The sequence below is a fragment of the Myxine glutinosa genome, chromosome 11 (assembly GCF_964187855.1).
Source record: "Myxine glutinosa chromosome 11, kmMyxGlut1.1, whole genome shotgun sequence".
Lineage (NCBI taxonomy): Eukaryota > Metazoa > Chordata > Myxini > Myxiniformes > Myxinidae > Myxine > Myxine glutinosa.
The window spans coordinates 14927170-14952840 of record NC_136271.1 but is presented as its reverse complement, the minus strand read 5'-3'; the positions used below and the strand labels follow the sequence as shown (position 1 = coordinate 14952840).

At 44.2% G+C, this 25671-nt stretch overlaps 1 protein-coding gene across 3 annotated transcripts in view; it reads right to left on the bottom strand.

Annotated features, from left to right (window-relative positions):
* The window catches only part of ADAMTS7 (ADAM metallopeptidase with thrombospondin type 1 motif 7), a 130128-nt gene that overhangs the window by 46855 nt on the left and 57602 nt on the right, over positions 1-25671 (bottom strand). For all 3 annotated transcript variants that reach the window (XM_078786407.1, XM_068130199.2, XM_078786408.1), the window contains exons 15-18: positions 18553-18797; positions 9931-10072; positions 9658-9784; positions 6627-6840 (exon numbers count right to left, since the gene is read on the bottom strand). In XM_078786407.1, the coding sequence (XP_078642533.1) occupies positions 6627-6840; positions 9658-9784; positions 9931-10072; positions 18553-18797 (728 nt within the window). The remainder of the gene's footprint in view (positions 1-6626; positions 6841-9657; positions 9785-9930; positions 10073-18552; positions 18798-25671) is intronic.

Below are 25671 nucleotides of genomic sequence, written 5' to 3'. Positions count from 1 at the left end.
TCGATCTTGTATACAAAAAAAAAAAAAAAAAAAAAAAAGTACAACCGAGGATGGGAACATAGAACACAAGAGCTCAGAGGAAAGCATGCAACCAACTGCGTGATCCTGTAGATCCTGTAGTCATTCAAAGTTATTGCGAGAGAGTTGTTGAAGTCTTCCATGAAAATTATGGGTGAGATATTTGTTGTACAATTGTTTATTTTAAGACACAATCTTACATTGATCACATCATTCAACAAAGTTATGCCTATCATTTAAAGACAACAATACCATATAGTGTACCGTACTATTGAATGCAGACGATGTCTTGTTTCAGACAAACCCCACCAGTGTTCCCAAAACAAAACAAATTGATAATTAAGAACAGCGAATAGCGCTGAATCCCACTGATAATGCCTGAACAGTTAATGTTTTTGTATCCCACTTATAGGCTGGATCTGGATCCGAGATCTGGACCTGTACCAAAATCAAATCGGCTTGTTCTCGTCACTGAACCAACTCGTCCACCCAATGTTGTCATAACTTGTCCAAAACCTTTTGAAATATAATGATGATACATATATACAGTGCATTCAGAAAGTATTCAGACCCCTTCACTTTTTTCACATTTTGTTATGTTGCAGCCTTATGCTGAAATCGTTTAAATTCATTTTCCCCTCATCAATCTGTACTCAATACCCCATAATGACAAAGAGAAAACAGGATTTTAGAAAGTTTTGCAAATTTATTAAAAAGAAAAAAACTGAAATATCACATTGACATAAGTATTCAGACCCTTTGTGATGACACTTGAAATTTAGCTCAGGTGCCTCCCGTTTCTCTTGATCATCTGAGATGTTTCTACACCTTGATTGGAGTCCACCTGTGGTAAATTCAATTGATTGGACATGATTTGGAAAGGCACACACCTGTCTATATAAGGTCTCACAGCTGACAATGCATATCAGAGCAAAAACGAATGGCCTCAAAAACGTGGCCTCCATAATTCTTAAATGGAAGAAGTTTGGAACAACCAGGACTCTTCCTCGAGCTGGCCGCCCGGCCAAACTGAGCAATCGGGGGAGAAGGGCCTTGGTAAGGGAGGTGACCAAGAACCCGAAGGTCACTCTGGCTGAGCTCCAGAGATCCTGTGTGGAGATGGGAGAAACTTCCAGAAGGACAACCATCACCGCAACACTCCACCGATCTGGGCTTTATGGCAGAGTGGCCAGACGGAAGCCTCTCCCCAGTGAAATACACATGAAAGCCCGCTTGGAGTTTGCAAAAAAGCACCTAAAGGACTCTCAGACTGTGAGAAACAAGATTCTGTGGTCTGATATAACCGAGACTGAACTGTTCGGCCTCAATTCTAAGTGTCATGTCTGGAGGAAACCAGGCACCGGTCATCACCTGCCCAATACCATCCTAACGGTGAAGCATGGTGGTGGCAGCATCATGCTGTGGGGTGTTTTTCAGCAGCAGGGTCAGGGTGGAGGGAACAATGAATGGAGCAAAGTACAGAGATATCCTTAATGAAAACCTGAAACAAAGCGCTCAGGACCTCAGACTGGGTCGAAGGCTCAAAGCACACAGCCAAGACAACGCAGGAGTGGCTTAGGGACAACTCTGTGAAGGTCCTTGAGTGGCCCAGTCAGAGCCCTGACTTGAACCCAGTCGAACATCTCTGGAGAGACCTGAAAATGGCTGTCCACCAACGGTCCCCATCCAACCTGACAGAGCTTGAGAGGATCTGCAGAGAAGAATGGCAGAAAATCCCCAAATCCAGGTGTGCAAAGCTTGTCACGTCATACCCAAGAAGACTCGACACTGTAATCTCTGCCAAAGGTGCTTCAACTAAGTACTGAGTTAAGGGTCTGAATACTTATGTCAATGTGATATTTAAGTTTTTTCTTTTTAATAAATCTGCAAAACTTTCTAAAATCCTGTTTTCTCTTTGTCATTTTGGGTATTAATGGGGTAATGAGTGTAGATTGATGAGCGAAAAAATGAATTTAAACGATTTCAGCATAAGGCTGCAACATAACAAAATGTGAAAAAAGTGAAGGGGTCTGAATACTTTCTGAATGCACTTAGTCTACCGATTTCACAGTCATTTATACCCACAATGAAAAACGAATTATTCCCTTCTCCTCTCCAATCTCTACCAGTTACATCTCTCAAAACATAATGAAAGCCTTGATATTGAAAGGGAATATTATATCACATTCAAATAGATGTTTAAACACAAGATTAGAAAGGTACCCGTTGCTTTTGAACCTGGGACTTTCGGGTTCCTGGCTTTGTGATCTATTCGTTACTGAGGTAAAAAAACAAAACAATAACACACATGTGCTGTATCAGCTGTTTCCTCTTGGCTCCATCCCAGAGGCAAGCACATGGCAAGAGCTGGAGCTATCAGGTGATACACAGGATTGGACTCTAGCCAGAAGCCTGTTTAAATCACCGCCTGCTCGTCTCTACAAGTACAGCCAGATGCTGAAAGCTAGGCCATTCTGCAGTGGGATCATCACATTCGAGATATGATATGATGAAGGAGGAGCAAGAAAAATTGGAACAGCTGTATCGATCGCAGTTCGATTTGACCCAAGTACCCATTGCTTACAGTGGTTTCGACGGGTGGTATTTACTTTGACCAGTCAATTGCCTCGAAATTCAGGACCGATAATGTTTTTCCAGCTGGAAATAAATGCTGCAAAACACAAATTGGACAAAACCACATGAAGACTGCTCTGAAGCCAAAAAAAAAGAAGGAAAAAAAAGTTTTGTTTGAGTTCAATCAACTCCTCTCCTTTTGCATGGAGAACACATGACACAATAAATATACTTATTGTTGTGTTTGGGGGGGTGATTCCCAGCTGTTCTGAATTCCAGCAAGTATGACGATGAAAATTTACAGCATTGTAAGATTGGAGGTTATTGCAGATGACGAGTGCTAAAGCCATGAGTACTTCCGAGTGTGTTTCAAAAAGTCATGGATGGATTAGGAGGAAACTTGGTGGATAGGTTAGGTATGTGATGAGGAAGAATTGATTTGATTTTGGTGAAGTGATTGAAGAATTTTTTTTTAATTTTAAAGTGATTCTTCACCATTGAGTGATGGGGCCAAAAATAATATAATAGCATGATATCTCAAAAAGGTGCAGCCAGGTAATGACAAAAAAATTTTTTTTTGTATACAAGATCGAGGATCGTGTAAGAGCTAAGATTAATCATAAAAGAAACAAACGGACACATAAAAACATATTATAAAGGGAGCGGGAGACAAGATGGGGAGAGAGAGGGTGGGGAGAAGGAGGGAAGCACACAAGTACAACAGTAGAGTAGAGAACAGGGACATCAGGAGATCTGTGGGAGGGAGAGGGCTTGGGGGGAGGAGGCATGGGAAGAGGGGGGGAGAGGTATAAAACACATGGACACTGTTAGGATTTCAAGGAAAGAAGTCGGTAATTCAAAAAAGTGAATCTGGGGTGAAATTAGCGGGGGTAGAAATGATCAAGGTTTTTGATGGGGGAAGATAAGAGATGGTGGTGAACAGCTGTTTTAAAGACCTGGAGGGAGGAGTGGGATTGAAGAGAGTGAGGGACTTTGTTCCAGAGGCGGGAGAAAAGAGGAATGAAAGAGTGAAGGTGAGCAGAGAGTCTTGGTTTTGGCAGATTAACCATAAGAGGGTTGCAGGCAGATCTTGTGCATCCTGCAGGAATATTTGAGGGACAGAGCACAGACAGAGCTGGGGGAGCAAGGCCGGAGAGGAGTCGGTAGAAGGCAGAAAGACCACCAACCTGCCTGTGGTGAGAGTGAAAGGCCGTCAGAGTTAGCTTCATCGCGGGAGATTCCAACTTGGTGGAGGAATTGGTTAGGTGACAAGAACAAGCCGATTGGAAGTTGGTTCAGGTCCAGATCCGACCTATCAGTGGGATACTAAACGTAACGTATTCAGCATGGCGGAGGTACGCTCTCAACCAAGTGCCGTTCTAGTTTTAAGCAGGTATTTTCTGCAGACGACTGTAATTACAACTGCAATCACTTCAGTTGCAGGAATCCTCACTGCAATACGTAGACTCTCCTCACCTCCTTTCTCCTTTCTCCATCCCTCCACTTCCCCACCACCTCGATCCGTCTTGCATACCCCTCCATTTTCGCCTCTACCATCCACCTTTCCGTTTCTCAATTTACCCACCCCACTTTCCCATTAATGCATATGTAAATGTACATAGCCCTACAAGTGTGACTACTCACATAAAAAAATTACAATTGTTTTAGAAGAACCATGTAAGAAATTCAGGAAGATTGATGTACAATGAAAGTATAAAAATCGTTTTACCATCACATCACAGGCCATGTACTTATTGATAAGCCCTTAATTGTATGTTAACATCTGAAGCATACAGTCGGACCCCGCTATTCGCGGTTCCGCAATTCGCGGGTACGCGTATTCCACGTATTTGCGGTTGATAAATTGCGACCTGCTTCTCTATTCTCTATATAAATAAATAAATAATAAAAACTTGGCAGCACGCGACCTATCCACTACTCAGCATAGTCGGAAAGGAAGGGGCAGCAACAAGGCGCACCCCAGAAGAGCGTGAGCAGGGACATGTTTGCTTGACCGCTCACGTACAAACAGCAAAAGCCCATTCAGATAAACTCACCTTGGATGGTGTGAGGATGTCGCATTCATTCGACATAAAATCTTGAAGCACAATTTATGTATTTTCAACCTGACAATAACACGAGGGCCATTTAATTTTGGGTGAAGACAACATCTTAGTTGACAAGATCTACTGTGAACCAGAATGGTAAAAGGCGAAAAAATAAAAATAAAAAGGATAGCTGAGTGGAAGACCTTCTTCACCAAAAAAATAGAAAATAAAAGGAGAACGGCACTCAGTAGAGAGCATACCTCCACCTGGTTGACCATATCGCTCAATGGTGAAGAATCACTGAAAATATTCTACTAGCTGGATCCGGATCAGGATCTTTACCAAAATCGAATCGATTCTTCCTTGTCACACACACAACCTGTCCACCAAGTTTCGTTCAAATCTGTCCACAACTTTTTGAGATATCTTGCTATGTATTGTTTTTGGCCCGATCTCCCCTGTCACATTTTCGTCCTTGTCACATGCGCTACCTCTCTGCCAAATTTCCTACGAATCCGTCCACAACTTCTTAAGATATGTTGTTCACAAACGGATAGACAAACAAACAGACAGACAGACAGGGGTGTGAAAACATCAGCTCAATCCACCTTTGGTGGCAGAGGTAAAAAAAAAACAGATGCATCTGTTAGGAAAGATGAAGTTCTCTCCACAGAATTCTATGATTACATAAGAAAAGAGGGACCAAACATTTAACAGGGTAGAACAGTAATCGAAGGTAACTACATCATCATATGGAACCTGGGACCCACTGTGCTGAAGAAGCAGCTCTGCTGAGACTCCACATGACACATCTACTTGTTTCACAGCATTGGAAACAATTTTATGAGATGACTTTTTGCATCATCTGCTGAGGTCAACAGTCAGCCATTGTGTCAGTGTAACAGAATAAGTCTTACCTTAGGTACCGGGAGGCAGCGAAAAGAGCCGCAGGCCACCAGGGATGGGGCGAGCGGCAGCGAGGGAGTAGGCCAAGTGCTCAGTCAGCAGAACGCATAGGAAGACTGCTGGCTGACACTAAATTCTGGAGGCATGCTGCCCTAAGCTACTGTTCTGCTGTTTATTATATTGTGTTTCAGAATAAATCATGTTCCGATTGAATTATCCAGCTTTGTGACCTATTTTTCTATTGTTGCGGCCATTACAATGAGAATGTTACAGACAATGCTGGCATCAAGAAAATGATGGGATGCTTGCATTGATGAGAATGGATACTACGAATAATATTGCGATATTAATTGGATTGTTAGCAACACACTATCTTTCATCAGTGGACTTTGTAAATTATAGCCTCTCATTATTTTATTTGAGGTCGCATAACCTGTAAGATTTTGGATGCAAAAAGTCTCATGTAAAAAAGTGTTTTAAAATCTGGTTGATACTTTACCTTTGCAAATGAAAATTCATGACATCTAATGGAATTCCATTAGATGTCATGGGTGCCGCCAGGACCACATTAGATGTCATGAATTCCATTAGATGTCATTAGATGTCATGGGTGTCATGGGTGGAATTTAGCCTGGTGTTGGGCTAGCGGCTAGGGTGCCAGCTTAGGATCCTAGGATCCTGGGTTCGAATCCCGGTCGATCGCTGAATTAACGCCAGGGGGGTTGACTCAGCCTGTCATCCTTCCGAGGTCGGCAAATTGAGTACCAGTTCACTGGTAATTCCCTGCTTGTCGTAAAAGGCGACAAAAAGGGTTGGCGGCAGGAAGGGCATCCGGCCGTAAAACATTGCTTCAAAAAGGGGACCAAAAAACAACAACAACCACGGTCCCCGAAAAAGGCCAACCCCCGCTTTGCGGGGAAAAATGGCCTCTAAAGGTGGTTTTTTTTTTTTTAATGGAATTCCCATCGGATCTCATCAGCTCCAGGAGATTTTTCGACGGGCAATGTACACAATTACATATTTTCCAATGTTTGTGAACATTCAGATATAAACAACCAAGCCACCCAAACCACAATGTACCGTAGACCAAGGTCCAGTAATCCACTGCTCGAGACATTCAGTGAAATATGGGCAAGGCCCCTCGACCTCCGGCTTGGGCAAATTTTGGCAGTCAGTGTCGAGGAGCGCCTGCTGCTCATCGGCTCCAATGGCCCGCAAACAGAGTATGGTGCGCTTCACCAGACCGCCAGGACCACAGCTTGTTGAACAGGACTGCCAATCACCTGTCCACCACCTATAGAATGGTGGGAAATACAGGAAATGGCAGGAAAGTTCTTCATTTGCATTATAAATGACCAAGTGCCGATTGCACATGTAGAGTACTACTCTTTATTATCATTCTTGTTCAACAACATTTCTAAAATGACATGTGCTGATGACTTCAAAGTCACTCAGTAATATATATATATATATTGCTATGTCTGGGGGCAGAGCAAAATGTAGAGCCAATTAGATCTGTATAGGTAGGTAGGTACTACTCTCCAGGTAAGCGCTTTTACCACAGCGTCCATTTCCCTTCTCCCTCCCGCGTTTTATAGCCCAATCCGTGTTTGGTCGTCGCCTCAAGTAAATCCGTTCTGGTCCATCTGTGGTGAAGACCAGCTCCAGGCTCGCGCACCTGGAGGGTCCCTGGTGTTAACCGAAGGGTCCGCACGACAATATATATATATATATATATATATATATATATATATATATATATATATATATATATATATATATATATATATATATATATACATATATATATATATATATATATATATATATATATATATATATATATATATATATATATATATATATATATATATATATTGTTGCGGATATGAGATTGGCCTCCATCCATATCCGCTTGTAAATATTCCCCTATTTCCTCCATACTTCCCAACTATCCCCAATCCCCCATTCCCTAGTCCCATTTTCTGTAAACAACACTCTGTAGACCCGACCTTCCCCTATTTCCCCCATTAAATGTCGCATCCAGGTCCACCGCATCTCACGTAGACAACTATAGGACATCTTGCTAGTTATTCTTAGTCTATGTCAGTTAAGGACTCGTTTCCATTAATTCTGACTCTTCGTTGCACCAGAATGTGATTGTATGGCACCGTTAGGAAGTTTAGGACCTCCCAATACCTCCCCGCAGCTCTTCCTCACGGTTCAGCAACAACAACAACAACAGCAACAACAACGGCGGCGGCGCGGGGAGTGCGCGTCCTCACTCCGGCTTGGTTAGCCGCCATCGAACATGTGCTCGACGGGGTTACCACGTAGGGGCTCGCTGTCAGCTCCTCGTCAAGGGCGGAGCCCGGTAACCCTCCGCACCCAATAGAAGCGGCGGACCGATCCCATCTGGGGCGGGGCCAACGAGCCGAGGGCGTGTCACTCCCCGCTGAGCATGCGCAGGAAGAGGGAGGTGACGTCAGATGCGCGCTGGACTTGAAGGAAGAGAGACACCACCTCCGAGCGCTGCAATACCTCCCCGCATCTCTGAACTGGACCGTGCTTGATTCTGCCCCTGAGCCAAGGTGCACCTTGTGCTATCGACTGCCTGTCCTTCCCTGCCATCAATCCCTGTGTAAGTCAGTCTTGTTCCGTTTGTCTGTGGTCTGTCTGGGATAGATAAGATTGTGTCTAAGTGCCTATCTCTTCTGTGCTTTACCTCTTACCTTGTAATCTACCCCTTTTCTCCACCACCAATTATATCCTCCTCCGGAGGTCTTGAGAACTGTATTCGTTTCATTTATCCCAGCCGTTGTGTCCTTTCCTTCATTGATTTAGCATAGCGCGATTTGGTCAACGTCGGGTGGAATCGGGTAAACTGTGCGAACACGGCGGCCATTCCGCTCGGCCCATCATAACATCTTAATCCGCGTGTCCGTAACAATATATATATATATATATATATATATATATATATATATATATATATACAGTGGAACCTTGACTTACGAGTGCCCCAACTTACGAGTTTTTCGAGATACGAGCTGGAACGGATTAATAGCATTTCAATGCATTTTAATGGGGAAATTTGATTTGAGAAACGAGCAATTTGAGTTACGAGCTCGGTCACAGAACGAATTAAACTCGTAAGTCAAGGTTCCACTGTATATATATATATATATACAGTCACGTGAAAAAGTAAACACCCCATGTAAAGTTTTGACTTTTTCAACATATTTCAACATACAGGTATTTGATCTTCATTTCAACAATATTGACAGATAAAGGTGATATAATATAACAAATATCATGAAACATTTAGTTACAAAGTGATGGAGTTAGCAAGTATATGAATGAATGAATGAATGATCGTTTTAAGGCCATTTTCTCCGCTAGAGCGGGGGTTAGCCTTGCGGGCATGTAGCATTGGGATTCTTATGCATGTGCTACTTGGCAATGTTTTGCATCTGTAAAGAAATCCGAGTAGGGGTTGAAAGAGCAAAGGGTGTGCCATGTTTTTCTTTTCCTGGTTGATTTATGCAGCTTAATCTTTGGCTGGAAGAGCATGGTGGTATATATATATATATATATGGGATGCAAACATGTACAGACATCATGGATACTACGAATTAGTAACCAAATTAATTTAATTAAAATTAAAGTAATTAGTTATAATTAGTAACCTAATGATTAAATACTGATTTAATCTCCCGATTATTTATTTAATGCAAATGAGACGCCGTGCTCGTACTGTGGAGTTTCTACTATTTCTCACAGTTGTGTTTATATTTATATATATATATATATATATATATATATACAGGTCGACAGGTCACACAGGTCGACTCCATATGATGAGTGGATACCAGAGATAACGTCACCGCGTGGCAGGCGGTGCGTATCGCTCCCTGCAAGGTGCAGCAGCAGCTGTATGGGACACCTTGCTGGCGGTTCTCCACTGATGATATGAAGGTCGCATAGTGACTGATATATATATATATATATATAATGTGTGTGTGTTAGTGTGTGTGTGTGTGTCTGAGTGTGTGTGTGTCTGAGTGTGTGTGTGTGTGTGTGTGTGTGTGTGTGTGTAAGTGGTGTGCACCTGGCTGGACAATCCTGTTCATTGCACGTCCGCTGCTTGTCTTCGGGCCTCAGCAGAGAGTCACAGAATTTCTCTTCAACCACTCCAGCTGCATTTTCCACACATTGGACTGTCTGCCGCTGCACACCTGTACAAACAACTACAATGTGTCGGTGTCCTATGGAGCTGTTCCATAACAATTAAAAAAAAAATTATATCGGTATTGGATTCAATCAATGCAGGAATGTTCATAGTGACAGTAGAAGGAAGTGCGTCGGGTATTTGCAACCTGACCTGTTCCGCATGTGGCTGTGCATGGTGTCCAGGTGCCATATTTCCAGTAGAATACTGGCGGAGTGATTTCATTAGTGTTTTCTGCTTCACGGGTGATGGTGTATTCATAACGTAGGCCAGGATTTCGCTCTTGGAAGAGCAGCTGCAGACGGTGGAATAAGGTTACATGTGTGTCATTTAGCCACATCAAAAGGGAATTCTGCCACCAATTAACTTGAAGAGATCTTGGAACAATAGTTGATTATATTATGTCAGCCGTGGACAGATAGTACACTACGCAGGTTACACTTCAAAGAAAATAAAAAAGGTAAAAAAAAAAATTTTCATATACGAACCCAAGCTGACCTTGTAAAGACAACTTCCTGCTCATCTCACATCATGGGAATGTTCAAATGTAGTTTTAAAATGATTACTTATTCTTCACTTATTTGTATTGAGTCATCTCAGGTAATCTCAAGTCATTAAAGATCACATAACCGTTAAGATTTTATACTTTTTGTATCCAAAATTTTTTAACGTCATGTGACCTAATGACCAATAAATTCATCTCAGGCCATTCCATTAGCTATCCAAACATTCGATATGCATGAAAACATACTCACAGACGAAGGGGAAGAAGGGAGCAGCCACAATGAAATTTACTCACGATAATCATCATTGTATCTGTAAATTCACATCGTTATGTAAATCTAAATTCAAGCTCGACCGAAGTCGATGGAGTACAATCGCAAAATGTCCCACAAGGATTGACCCAATATCAAATTTTGACTTTAAAATGTTTTCCTGTTTTGACCACTATGGCCCTAAGTCCTCACCCCTTGGGGCATGAACCAGAGGTCAAATCCAAAAATCGTTACATGTTTCATGCGTTCTCCAATGTTGAATGCATATACAAAGTTTTTTACTCCCGCCAGAGAGTAATGCATTCGATCGTGTCTGTGTGTGCGTGTGTGTGTGTGTTCGTGAACAAGATATCTGGAAAAGTTATGAACGGATTTGGATGAAAGTTGGTGGTGAAGCGCGGTGCTACGCGCGCTGCTTGCTTACCAAGGAGGAAGCGGCCAACGCGGTGAATTAAAAGAGTTTATTGAAAGAGCCCTACTGTAGCACTGCCGTGCTCGGGGCTGTGTGCCCCGTGTATATCCCGAGGCCACGCCTACCCCTCGGGCGTGGCCGCCGCCCACTTTGTGCGCGGAATGATGCCATCACGCCAGTCAGCTTTCGTGTCCGCCACACGCCCCCCCCCCCCCCCCCAGAATTCCCGCGCACCTGGAGGGTCAGTTTGCGGGGCAAACGGATGACCCGGCCGAAGCGCCCTCTGGCGACTGGCGGCGTCCGGGGTGCAGGGATGCCCGCTGGAAAACGCGGAAACGGAAAACGCTGCCTCTCTCTGCGGTTCGGAGGGCAGGTTTTCCGGTGGTCGTTCGTCACTGCCGACGTGCCATGGCATTGCTTGGCACGGACTTCCTGTGTGCAAATGGGCTGTTGGTGGACGTAAAGCACAGAAGGCTCGTCCAGGCCGAGACGTTCAGCTCGCTCGCTTGCGCGCTGCCCGGCTCGTTGAGCAGCTCCCGGAGCGGCTCATCGAGCGGCTCGCCGAGCGGCTTGCTGAGCGGTTCGGTTCCGGCCAGGTTGATCTGTACGCTTCCGGCAGCGGACGAATTCACCCGCCTCCTCACCGGCTTCTCGGCCCTCACGCGGCCCACCTTCTCGGCGGGAGCCGTCAAGCACGGGGTGGAACACCACATCACCACCGCCGGGCCACCGGTCTACGCCCGGGCACGCCGCCTCGAGCCGACGAAGCTCGCGGTAGCTAAAGCGGAGTTCGCTACGCTGGAGCGGCTCGGCATCGTGTGGCGCTCCGAGAGTGCTTGGGCGTCGCCGCTCCACATCGTGCCAAAGCCCGGCGTGGGATGGCGACCGTGCGGGGACTACCGGCGCCTCAACGACGCCACCACCCCCGACCGCTACCCCGTCCCCCACATTCAGGACTTCTCCGCCCGGTTGGCGGGCATGTCCTTCTTTTCAAAGGTGGACCTCATACGCGGCTACTGTCAGGTCCCCGTCAGGCCGGAGGACATCCTGAAGACGGCCGTCATCACGCCATTCGGACTTTTCGAATTTCTTTGGATGCCCTTCGGGTTGAAAAATGCGGCTCAGGCGTTCCAGCGACTAATGGACAGCGTCTTGCGCGACTTGGATTTTGTGTATGTCTACCTGGACGACATCCTCGTCGCCAGCGCGTCCCGCGAAGAGCACCTCCACCATCTCCGCACGCTCTTCGAACGCCTGGGCCAGCATGGCCTCATTGTGAACCCCGCCAAGTGCCGGTTCGGCGTCGCCGACATCGACTTTTTGGGGCACCGCATCACCAGGCACGGGGCCATGCCCCTGCCGGCCAAGGTGGAGGCGGTGAAGGGGTTTCCGCGCCCCCGCACGATCAAGGGGCTCCAGGAGTTCCTGGGCATGGTAAACTTTTACCATCGGATCCTGCCCCGCATCGCCCAGCTCCTGCGCCCCCTGCACGAGGCCCTCCGAGGGAAGCCGGGCAAAGGCGACGTTACCTGGACCGAGCAGATGGACGCGGCGTTCGCGGGCGTGAAGCTCGCCTTGGCTAACGCCACCATGCTCACGCACCCGGCGCCTGATGCACCGATCGCCCTCACCACCGACGCCTCGGACTATGCGGTGGGCGCGGTGCACGAGCAATGGGTGCGTGGTGCCTGGCAACCGCTGGCGTTCTTCAGCCGGCAGCTTCGCCCGCCCGAACGCCGTTATAGTACCTTCGACCGCGAGTTGCTCGGGCTTCACCTGGCGGTCAGGCACTTCCGCCATCTGCTCGAGGGCCGTGCGTTCACGGCCTTCGTCGATCACAAGCCACTGGTCTTCACGATGGGCAAGGTCACCGAGCCGTGGTTGGTCCGCCAGCAGCGCCACCTCTCGGCCGTGTCCGAATATACGACGGACATCCGGCACGTCGCGGGGAAGGACAACCCGGTGGCGGATTGCCTCTCCCGGTCCGGCACGAACGCCGTCCACCTGGGTGTGGACTTCGCCCGCATGGCGGCCGACCAGACCGCAGACCCCACGGTGCAAGCCCTCCGGACAGCCGACACAGGCCTGCGGTTGGCCGACGTCCCCTTCGAGGACACGGGCACGGTTCTCCTGTGCAACATTTCCCTGGGCCAACCTCGCCCCATCGTGCCCACCGGATGGCAGCGGCACATTTTTGACGCCCTCCACGGCCTTTCCCACCCGGGCCGGAAGGCATCGCAGAAGCTCGTGGCAGCGAAGTTCGTCTGGCACGGGCTCCGTAAAGACGTCCGTGACTGGGCCAATGCCTGTGTCGCCTGCCAGCGCGTGAAGGTCCACCGGCACAACCAGGCCCGTTGGCACCATTCGACGTGCCCGCGCGGCACTTCGACCACGTCAATGTGGACCTGGTGGGACCCCTTCCATCCTCGTGGGGCTTCACCCACCTCCTCACGATGGTGGACAGGACCACCAGGTGGCCGGAGGCCGTCCCGCTGGCATCAACAACATCCGCCGACGTGGCGCAGGCCTTCATTGGCACTTGGATTGCCCGTTTCGGCGCCCCCTCGGACATCTCCTCTGACAGAGGCCCGCAATTCACCTCCGAGCTTTGGGGTGCGGTCGCCCAGGCCCTGGTGGTCAAGCTTCACCGCACCACGGCCTACCACCCCCACGCCAACGGCTTGTGCGAGCGGTTCCACCGCTCGATGAAGGCCGCTCTCAGGGCCAGTCTCCAGGACGACGGTTGGGCCGACAGGCTCTCGTGGGTCCTATTGGGCCTCCGAACGGCCCTTAAAGAGGACCTCCAGGCTTCCACCGCTGAGCTGGTCTATGGCCAGCCACTGCGCGTGCCGGGCGAGTTCATCCCTGACGCCACCGGCCCCTGGTCCGCGGCTCGCCAACACTCGGTCCTCCAGGAGGCTGCCAGGAGATTTGCCCCCGTGCCCACGTCCCATCACGGCTGCCCCCAACCCCACGTCCCCCCAGCACTTCGCACTGCGGAGTACGTTTTTATCCGCAACGACGCACACCGGGGACCGCTCCGGCCGCCGTACGATGGACCTTTCCGGGTCCTGAAAAGGGACGACAAGTCGTTCATCGTGGACATCGGCGGCAAACCAGACCACATCTCCGTGAACCGCCTCAAACCGGCCCATTTGGACCTCGACCAACCTCCACGGTTGGCACTTCCTCCACGGCGGGGCCGTCCCCCGTCAACCAAGCCCCCCGCCCGACCATCCACCGCCACGCCACCTGCCACCCCCACACGAATCACCAGGGGTCGTTTCGGCCGGGTCATCAAGACCCCCCTCAAACTGACTCTCCTGGTGCAAGTTAATTCTTATTTAAGCATTTAATTAATTGTGCAGTATTGGTTGTTCCTAAACTTAATCACACACACACACATACACACACACACACACACACACACACACAAGTGGATACTGAGTCCTCGGAGGGCTCTGTGTTCCATCTTTTAAAACCCACATATGGAGATAACAACTGAAGACACACTCCCCCCAAAGTTTTTCTCCTCTGCAATATAAAGTTTTAAAGTTGAAAGATTACCTTATGCAAAATACACATATTCCCTATTTTTGAAACTTGGTGATAAATAAATATGGTCAAATTAAAAAGAAATTCCAAAAACGCCATTAATCTAAGTTTAACACACACATTTCAATTTTCACTTTGAGAGACCACATGCACCAATATTGTCTCCAACACAAGCCCAGCGTAAAATGATCGGTGGTGACATTCCCAGGTGCATGTTCTGTGTTACATATTTGTAAGGGTCGAACCCCACCCCTCCCCTTTTTCCTATGGAGAAATCCTACCCAGGCCCATGAAAAGGGATATGTTAAAGCAGCAGAAATTTACAACCTCATACTTTTCTTCATATAAATGTTGTTTCAGTTAAAATTGAGACTTCTTTAATATAGATCCGTTATATTGTGACTGGTAAAAGCAGGAATGACAGAAGAAATCTCAAGTGCAGAGTATTGTCAAGGGAGCCCCTCTAGTTCCTGCAAAAATAGCCTTAAAGGCAGGATCCATCAAAGTAGGCCTTAAAGTAGAGGCCCAGATCATGAACAAAGCAGGAAAGAAAATATTTTGGGGGCAAGTTCAACTTGAGGTCATCAACTCCTCATGGGAGACATGCAGCGAGAAAGGCGGCGGCTCCATGCTCGCCATGCTGATCCCTGGTCATTGTTTTTCTCAATGTCTAACTTTGGCAATGAACGTGCCGGGACTGAGTGTCTGTTATTTCTAATAGAAAGGACAAATTACTCAGGAAAAGGAAAATCCCCCCTCCCCTACCCCAAAAATAGCAAATAAGAGACCATGTTGTGGATGAATCATCCACCTCTTTCAACATTATATATTTTTATCATTCCTTACTCAAAATCCATGTAAATTGTTGAATGAACATCTACAGCATTCATGCTGTCTTCTCCACTCCACCAAAACAATTTGTGGAAAAGTAGGCAGCCATTTCAAATAAGAATAACCATTTTTTAAAATTATTATTATTATTATTTTTTGTATAAAAGATCGAGGCTCCTGTAAGAGCTAAAATCAATGACGAAAAAAAACAAAAAAACAAACGGACACACAAAACGAAATAAAGGGAGCGGGAGACAAGATGGGGAGAGAGGGGGAAGCAAACAAGTACAACATTTGAGAGCAGGGACATCGGGAGATCTGTGGAAGGTGGAGGGCTTGGGGGGAGGTGGCGTGGGAAAGGGGGTGGGGGTGGTAGAGGTTAAAAAAAAAAACCACATGGACACTGCTAGGACTTCCAGGAACGAAGTCGGTATTTCACAAAAGTGGATCTGGGGTAAATTGACGGGGGTAGAAAAGATCAAGGTTTTGGATTTTTAAAAATATTTATTTATTTATTTTTAATCTTAAGAATCTTAAAATCTTAAGAAATCATTATATAATTATCTTAAGAATTATCATCGTTTGATAATGAAGCTGGGAGAGATTACTTTAAATGGATTAGTTCGTGCACAATAGATTTGTAGACAAGCTGTTGAATCTCATGGAAAAGCTTTTCACACCCTGGATAATGTCAGTGTGCCTCCTCTAATTTTGCGAATGTATAATGGATTACTTTCTGGTGTATTTCATTTCGATTTTAGGTTGGGGTCCAATTTCCAGATGTAACAAATCCTTTTACTACAAAACTGCTGTCCTGATTCCGTACCAGCAGAAAGCGTTGCATCCGAAGAGTTTGTAACCAAAATAAATCCTGCCAAGATGTTAAAGGCCAGTCGACATCACTTGATATAATGCTTTAAGACACTTAGCGAGACAAATTTGGTTGGTGTGTGTGGTCTCTTATGGAAACTAGCAACGGTACCCGCCCTACGGGCGGGGCTTCAATTGGGAGGCCCAAATGAAAAGGCAAAAATATCAGAAATTGAAGGCTTTTTTTATTTTAAACGATTTATATAAACATCCGTTAAATCATATCACACGCAAATCATCAAAATCTAAACAGTATTTGTAGAATTTCAATAAAAGCCACATCACTGTTCATATCGGTAAATATTATTCCATCGTGTTTGGAAAAACTGGAAAATTGGAAATTGGAAATAAATTGGAAAATTGGAAATAAATTGGAAAAACAATATAGCCTATTTTACTCCAGGGGGTCCCAGGATTACCCACCCACAATTTCGTTGCGATCGGTTCAGCCATTTTGCGGTACCTGGGAACGGACAGAGACATTTGGTGAATTATAGTAAGATATCGGGCCCAATTCGTGATGGGATCCGGGCAGACATATTATTTCATTTATACGACAAGATATGGTCGAAATCCGTGTTCAGTTTATACCAGTTTCATGCAGGAGGTTTGACAGCCAATCAGAATCCGGATAATATTGTGTAATATTGTGTGTATTTGAAGGCTATGCTTTGTCAGGTGTGTTGGACCATTTGTGCCTGGCAGTCTGTATATGTGCATTGTAGTACGTCTCTACTTTTTTGTCTTATCTAATTGCATTTGATAAATACAAACACTATGCAAAATGAGTCCTATATTTTAAGTGAATCATATTGTTTTGAGATGAGGAGAAGGGGGAGGAGGAGAAGGAGGAGGAGGAGGAGGAGGAGGAGGAGGGGGAGGAGGAGGAGGAGGAGGAGGAGAAAGGAGATGCATTGCTTCTTTTCATTAAGCTTTTTAATCCTTTATGACCTCTGCCACCAAAGGTTGTTTTCACCCCTGCCTGTTTGTCTGTCTGTGAGCAGGACATCTCAAAACCTTATAGACGAATTCGGACAAAACTTGGTGGACAGGTGTGGTGTGTGACAAGGAAGGATTGGTTCGATTTTGGTGAAGACCTGGATCCTGATATGAGAATTTTTTAATTATTAATGTGATTCTTCATCATTGAGTGATGGGGCCAAAATGATATTGTTACTTTTATGGGGGTAGAGGATGAAATACCATAGTACAGGTAGGATCGTATAGGTGTAGCATGGACCGTGGATGCGTAGGAGACATCCCGATGTACTTAAGCAAAATTGTAAACATCGAGAGGGTCTCAGACACTGGTTGCATCGCTCGGTGGTGCCATTATGTTTGCCTCTTGGTGTTACTCCGCCCTAATGGTGCCCGGCAAATTTGACCGGTGGAGACGGCATTAAATTTTGCTCAAGTACTGCTAAAGTGAAAGATTTTGGAAGGGCAAAGAAGGCCATTTGCATTCTACAGTGTTCATATATAATTCAAATGAAATAAAATAAGGATTTTAAAGAATGTAGAAAAAAAAAAAAAGACCATTGAATTGGACGTTTACCGCCATTGATGCACCATCTTTTACACCATCTCGTTTAACACATTCAATTCATTATATTTGTGCCTGTTGGTTGTGTCCTTTATAACATTGCTAAAACAGTATGCTTCCTGTTTGGAATTATTTTCAATTTTGTTTGACAGCCAGACTGCCAGACTGAAGCAATTCCTTTACACTTACGTGCTCGGGACGAGACTCCGTACAATTTGCCAAATTCAGAGCCAAAGTAACCCAGGTCGAGTCATACCAAAGACTTTATAAAAATGGTTCATGCTGCTTCCTTGCTTGCTGTTCAGCATTTACAAGGTTAAGAGCTCGGACAATCCCCATAAGTTGGCATCCATGGGGAGGAGGAAATAGCCCGCTGAGTGGGGAGAGAAAAGTGGTGCGCACCATTGTTCTGACGTCGCTAGTACCCAGAGTACCCTGGGAAGTGATGGCACTTCCCCCCAAGCTCAGTGGCTGTGTTTGTCACGTCTAACAGTCTTGTGGAGTGTCGCATATATTTGTCTGTATGTACATACTGTCTGTATCCAAAACTCCAGGGATTGCATTTTTCATTAATTAAAATGAGTACATGACCTTTTTTGGGAGACTTAAGCTACAATTCAATTGTAAAGATATATGTGCACACAAAATAATACAATCTCAAACTAATAAAAAATGCAACTATCACAGAACATGGTTATATGAGTTAGTGCATTTAAATCAGAGGTTAATTTAAGCAGTAATCAGTCTTATTTGCAATTGGGAGAATGATATGATCATGATTATTTCACCTGAATCCAGACAGGCTCGTTTGTGGGCCCAGTAGAGGTGAGGTTCTCTAGATTCCCTGTGCGTGCATACTTGAAGGTTGTCCCAGCAGCAGTGTACTCCCCATCCCACTGGATGATCCAATCACCATTGAGGAAGTAACGCTTGGGGTCTTCACTCCGGAGGGCAAGGAAGTTTCCTGCTTCTGCCACTTCTTCTACATGTATGTCTCTGGCACCTTCCGGAATAAGATCTACATCGACATAACCTGTGGGATTGCATCAATACGTTCTCCTTTAGCAAGCATACATGTCTGTCAGTCTACCATGCCACCTTGGCTCTCTCTCAAAATTAAGGTGCACACCTGTTCATAAGCTGAGGTTGATCCTGTGTAGCCCAAGTCAGTTCACAAGAAGCTAATTAAATCGCCTATCATCAATACTGTACATGGTTGGGTCATCGTTACAATAATTGAATAGTAATTTGAGGGTGTATGGAATCATATTTTGGATTTCTTGGAATTGTTGGTCCCAATTTATTGATAATTATTGATGAATGATGTACTTTTTAAGACTTTTTGTCTATTAGATGAATATTTTGGATATTTTAATGACCCTATGCAAATATGATCGAGTATTCAAGTGTTGTAATAATGTAATTCAATCGAGTATTCGAGTACCCAAAGCCCTGGTGTTGGGCTAGCGGCTAGGGTGCCGGCTAAGGATCCTGGGTTCGAATCCCGGTCGATCGCTGAATTAACGCCAGGGGGGTTGACTCAGCCTGTCATCCTTCCGAGGTCGGCTAATTGAGTACCAGTTCACTGGTAATTCCCTGTTTGTCGTTAAAAGGCGGCAAAAAGGGTTGGCGTCAGGAAGGGCATCCGGCCGTAAAACATTGCTTAAAAAAGGGGACCAAAAAACCACAACAACCACGGTTCCCGAAAAAGGCCAACCCCCGCTTTGCGGGGAAAAATGGCCTCTAAAGGTGGTTATTTTTTTTATATATATTCAATTATTTTGTCTGTACATATACAGTGCCCTTTATAAATATTGGAACAATGAAGTCAAATTTGTTATTATTCCTACATACTCAAGAAATTTGGATTTGAGATCAAAAGATGAATGAGGCAAGAGTACAGAAGGTCAGCTTTTATGTCTTGGTATTTCTATGTATATATGTTTTGTCTTTGTGGAGCAATAACACCTTCTATGTTCAGTCCACCCCACCCCAATTTATGTAAGCATAAGTGTTGGAACAGATTGACTTAAAGTAAATTAAAGTAGTATAATAGTTAGTATTTTGTTGCATATACCTTGCATGAAATAACTGCATCAAACCTGTGACCCATTGACATCACCAAATTCTTGGTATCTTCCTTTGAGATGCTTTGCCAAGCCTTTACTGCAGCCATTTTCAGTTGTTGTTTGTTTTGAGGGTTTCTGACTTTAGTCTCCTCTTTGGCAAGTGACATGCATGCTCCAATGGATTTTAATCGAAACTGACTTGGCCAGTCTACAACCTTCCACTTTGTATTGGGTCATTATCTTGCTGCATGGTGAAATTCCACACAGGTCTGGCGGCATTTTCGTGTATATAGGCAGAAAAAATGTTTCTCTAGACTTTCAAATCCATTCTGCTGCTGCCATCATTGGTTACATCATCAATAAAGGCGAGTGAGCCAGTTACAGAGACAGCCATGCAAGCCCAAGCCATGACACTACCTCCTCCACTGTGCTTCACAGATGAGGTAGTTTGCTTTGGATCATCTGCAGTTCCTTCCTTTGTCCACACTTTCACCTTTCCATCACTTTGGTAAAGTTTTATTTTGGTCTCATCTGTCCATAAATCTTTGTTTCAGAACTCTACTGATTCACCTCTGTACATCTTAACAAATTCTAATCAGGCCTTTCTATTTTTGGTGCTGATGAGAGGTTTGCGTCTTGCAGTGTAGCCTTTGTAATTCTGCTGTCGAAGTCTTCTGCGAACGGTAGATTGTGACACTTTCACCCTTGCACTCTGGAGGTTATTAGTGATATCACACACACACACACCGACGAGACAAACACTTAACACAGCCACTGAGCTTGGGGGAAGTGCCGCTACTACCGTCACTTCCCGGGATACTCTGGGTACCAGTGACGTCATAACAATGGCGCCGTGTTTCTCACCATACTCAGTGGAGCATTTCCTCAAGAGGAATTTCCTCCTCCCCATGGATGCCAACCGATGGGGATTGTCAGTGCCTTATCCTTTTCAAGCAAGGAAGCAGCATGTACGATTTTAAAAGTCTTTGGTATGACTTGAACTGGTGCAAACCGGATGGGTGTTTTTTAGGAGACACCATCTTCTTACTGGATGGCCATTGGCTGCCCACGGGAGGTCATCCGTCCTTTGCCAGTTGTTGCTTTTGGTCCTGGCAGGATGTCACAGTCACCCTCCTCACTAGCAAAGCCAGTGAAATGTGTCGGTTCAGTCACCGCCAACCAGACCATGCGGCAGGTAGCACTGGGTTACATGTTACCAGTGGCAGTCCCAAAAGACCGACCTGACAAAAATCTGATAATGTCGCTGAATCTGAAGATCTGATTAATCTAAAATCTCTGATGATGTTTCTGTCATCAACTGCAGTTGATTCCCTTGGCTGACCTGGCCGTTGTCCATTGCTAAGTACACGAGTGGTTTCTTTCTTTTTCAAAATATTCCAAATTGTTGTATTTGCTATTCCCAGTTTTTGTGCTGTGGTTTTAATTGAATTATTCTGTTCTTTCGGCTTCCAAATTTCTTGCTTTTGTTTCAGACAGTTCTCTGGTCTTCATGTTGGTTTATGCCGACTGACTCCAAAGGCAGACTCTCAGGGTAAAAGCAAAGGCTAAAACCAAGACTGGACATTCATGGCTCTTTCATGTGTGAACAACCAATGCAACAAGAAACACCTGTCAGTAATTTGGTCCAATACCTATGCTTACCCTAAAATGGGGGAAATGAACATAAAAGGTTCTATTGCTCTACAATGGTAAAACATGTATGTATAGAAATACCAAGAAATAAAAGATGACTTTGTGCACTTTATAATATTCATCTTTTGATATTCTTATAATATTTTTGATAGAAAGTATAAATATTCATCTTTTGATCTCAAATCCATATTTATTGAGTATATAGAAATATTAGCAAATCTGACTTCACTGTTCCAATACTTATGGAGGGCACTGTATATCATTTGTATTTTCTTCATGAATATGAATGGGTGTAGGAAAATTTATTTTTCAGCTTGGCCGAGTTACCCCCACCCGCGCAATGGTCCTGTGGAGAGGTTTCCTTGTTTCAGGACTTGGTTTTGCCAGTTTTTCCTCTTCTTTTTTTCTGTATCTCATCACATTTAATGGCTTTCAGATTTCTATTTATTCATATATATATTTTATTTATATATATATATATATATATATATATATATATATATATATATATATATATGATGGCTTATTTAACAAGCTTTGTTTATAAATGAATCCTTTATACTTTTCTTGGAATGAAATTCTATGAAATATCATGAATGAATGAAATAAGAATGAAATTCTAGGAATGAAATAAGTGTATTTTATAAGGATGGATATTTGTATTGTTTTTTTTATGCAGTAATCCCTTGTTACTGGTACTTTGTTTATGAATCTTTATGAATAAAATAGTGTAATTACCAAAAACATGAACACACTAATGCAACCAATAATGAAAGAAAGTATAAATATAAGAAAAGTATAAGTATAAATCCAACATCACTGGCTGCGTTTAATCTCAGTGTTCTGGACGAAACATCAAGTATGTGGGAAAAACTATTTCCTTCTAAATATGATTCCTAGTATACTGCACAGATTTGTCATGTTTATGGCTCAAACATAAATAATCCGAATCCTACTATTGATTTGCAATTGGTCACTGGCTTGGACAACAATATAGATTTTTATTATGGTCCATTGGCATAAAAAAACTACATATATCGAACAAAGAGTTTAAAATGGAGTACGTTGCCGCTATTAGAGCATTTAAATTGCATCAGATGTGGCAATAAATGCGAATTGTTGCTCCCAGCTTGCCAGCTCGACGACAAAGACGTCATTTACATTTTTGCCTCCTCCATCCCTACCCCGTTTAAAATCCCACGCAGACACGAGAAAATTAACAACGGAGAATTAACTGGTGATAATAAGTGAGAGAATTAACAACTAATAACAAGCTTCTGTTGGTCATTTCATGTTCCCATGTCAACCTCATGATACAGGAAGCCCAGGTTCCAAATCCCATATACCATATCTATGTTTGTCCATTATCAAATAATATGCTTGTAATTCGTGTGAAAGTCCATTGATGATTACTAATATCTTATGTTCTGCATGTGATTTATGTACAAGCTATGAGTGTGTCGGGAAATAAATGTAAATAATAAAAAGAAATATCACACTTTTGTATGTTTGAAACAAATATGAGATGTTCTGTCTGTGTTCCTCATACGAGTTCTGAGTTCTTCTCGGGTGCCTCATAGGTTAACACTGAACAAAATTTGGTTATCAATGACTGACTTGTTTGTGGCGTGGAAGAAATATGCAACGAAAATACTAAAGGAATGTTGAAGCTCGATACAATGAAAACACTGTACATCAAATTCTTTACAATAAACAAATATAATGGCCGCCAGTTCATCATAATGGCTAATTAAAATTTTAGTCAACAAAGAAAATAATTTAAAACATTGTAGTCAGGTTCACTATGTTTTTTCGCTCAAAATTTTGGTAGATTAGCAAAACTATACATTTCTGGAATATTCAGAGCATGAGGAATCCAGAAATTAATGTTTACATTTGCGTAGACACCTTTGCGAAAATGACACTCAGGACAGTGATGAAGATCTGTAAAAGCATATTCCTGAACGGTATAGACCTCGTAGATCCTGTGTATAGGACTTATAGTTCAATCTGATACTACCTATAACTTCCTATAACAACCTATAACTTCAAAGGACTTGCAATATCATGTATTATGTAATACAGTTATATCACAAATATAAAGACAATTTTACAATTTAAAGACAATATAAAGACAATTTATATCACAAATATAAAGACAATTTTTTCGGGTGACACCGTCACAATTTCGGTCTTCGAGGCCGGCCGATAGGCAAAGTGTGACCGGAAGGGACGAGGTTCTCCTGACCACGTGGCCCTTGACTTGGTTTGTCCGCACAATGTGGGCGCTTTCAGGATGAACTTTAGCCGGGGAGCGTTTGGGCGCCCCGGTCTGATACTGCCGCCCACGCGCAGAACAACTTGTGAGTGCACGTGGGTCCCGACGGTCCCACTGGCCTAGCGCTACCATGTTTAGACAGCGAACTCCGTCCCCGGGCACCGGCACCTACTCCCGGAAGTTTGAGAGATCAGCAGTGCCGGCAGATCAGCAGCAGTGCCGGTTTTCAATTACCTTTGTTTGTTGCTTTTCTATAACCCTGAGCACTATTTTGAGGCCTTTATTGGATTCTTTAACCCAGAAAACATAGGATTAGCATATTTAATTAAGTCTCTAGGTCGACGAGAAGCCGAGATCGCGCAAAATATGTATTTTATGGCGGCCATTTTGAAAATCCAAAATGGCGGCCATGTAGGTGTCTGTGCAAATGCCAGCATTGATTTTCGGATTCTTCATGCTCTGAAGATTCCAAAAATGTACAGGTTTGCTAATCCCAAAATTTTGAACGAAATTATATTTGTTAACATAGTGAACCTGACTATTGGTTAAAATCATGCAGATTGGTAATTCTCACGTCACTTGGCCATTGTAAAATCAAAAAATCCCGTTCTATTAAATTACAATTACGAGTACGCTACACCTGCAAAGATAAATTATCAGTTCCTGGCGACTGTTCTGCAAAGCACAGAATTATAAAGATACTATATGGCATCAAGCCAGCATAGAACGCTTCTGTGCTGACAAAGGAATCTTCTTCACCTGAAGTCACAGCTAAACAACGGTAGCGTGGCTTTCTGTAAGCGTGCATAAGTATATGATTCATATACGCCACGAGTATCATTTGAATTCCACCTGTATTTGTTGACCAGGTAAGGGAAAGGAACCTTTTTTTTTTTTTTTTGGCCCAATTGTTTTTCTGGCCAGTTTTATGAAGTTTCATATCCAGGAGTAATTAATGAAGTAGAATGAATGAATGAATGAATCATTCATTCATTCATTCAATGAAGTAGCCAATCATGATACATACTCTACATGTGTAAAAACATAACAATACATATGTTAAAATATGTGCTTGTCAGATTTTTCCAGACAAAGGCATCCAACTGTCCATCCAACCAACCTCTTCTTCTTCTTCTATACTACTAATGCTCCATTACTACTACCCCATTTTTTGCCACCTTCTTGTGGGGTCTGCTGGAGAATGTTTTTGGCCCAAGTCTTTCACAAACAGACAGGTCGGGCATGATATTTGACTGAAGGTGAATTAGGAAGAAATGTGTTCATGGTGCTAATGATATCTCGCCTACTTTTCACGTAACAGACCACGCGGGTCGGTCATTTGTGTCTGCCAACGACCAGAATGATCAGACGCGTCCTCTGGCTTCAATCCATCTGATGGACGGCATGCAAAGTAGCACATCAGCCTGCATGTGAAACACCAGGATGGCGATTTATAGATGGGTCGAGATTCTAACCCAGGTGAGACAGCTCAGAGGTGAGTGCGCATACCTCAACGCTGGCTATCCTGCAAAAACCTTCCACTCGTCTCCTTTACTACAGACAATACCATTCCCCTTTCTATATAGCAACTCTATTATGAACACCACTTTTCAATCCACACCGTTGTCTAGTCCCATCAAGTCATGCCCGACTTCTGCTGACATTCATGGTCAGATTCCATCAAACATCCCTATCCTGCACCGTTCCCTGAAGCTATGGCAGGGAAAGCTTGCTTGCATCATCTACCCCATCCATTCAGCACATAACAGGTTGACCTCTTCCTCCTTTCCTCATCCACACTCATCATGGTTGATTTCTCCAAACTTTCGTTTTCTGCACGCGTGACGTGTCCAAAGTGTGACGGTTTCTGTTTTATCATCAGCACTTCCAATGCACACGACGGTCTA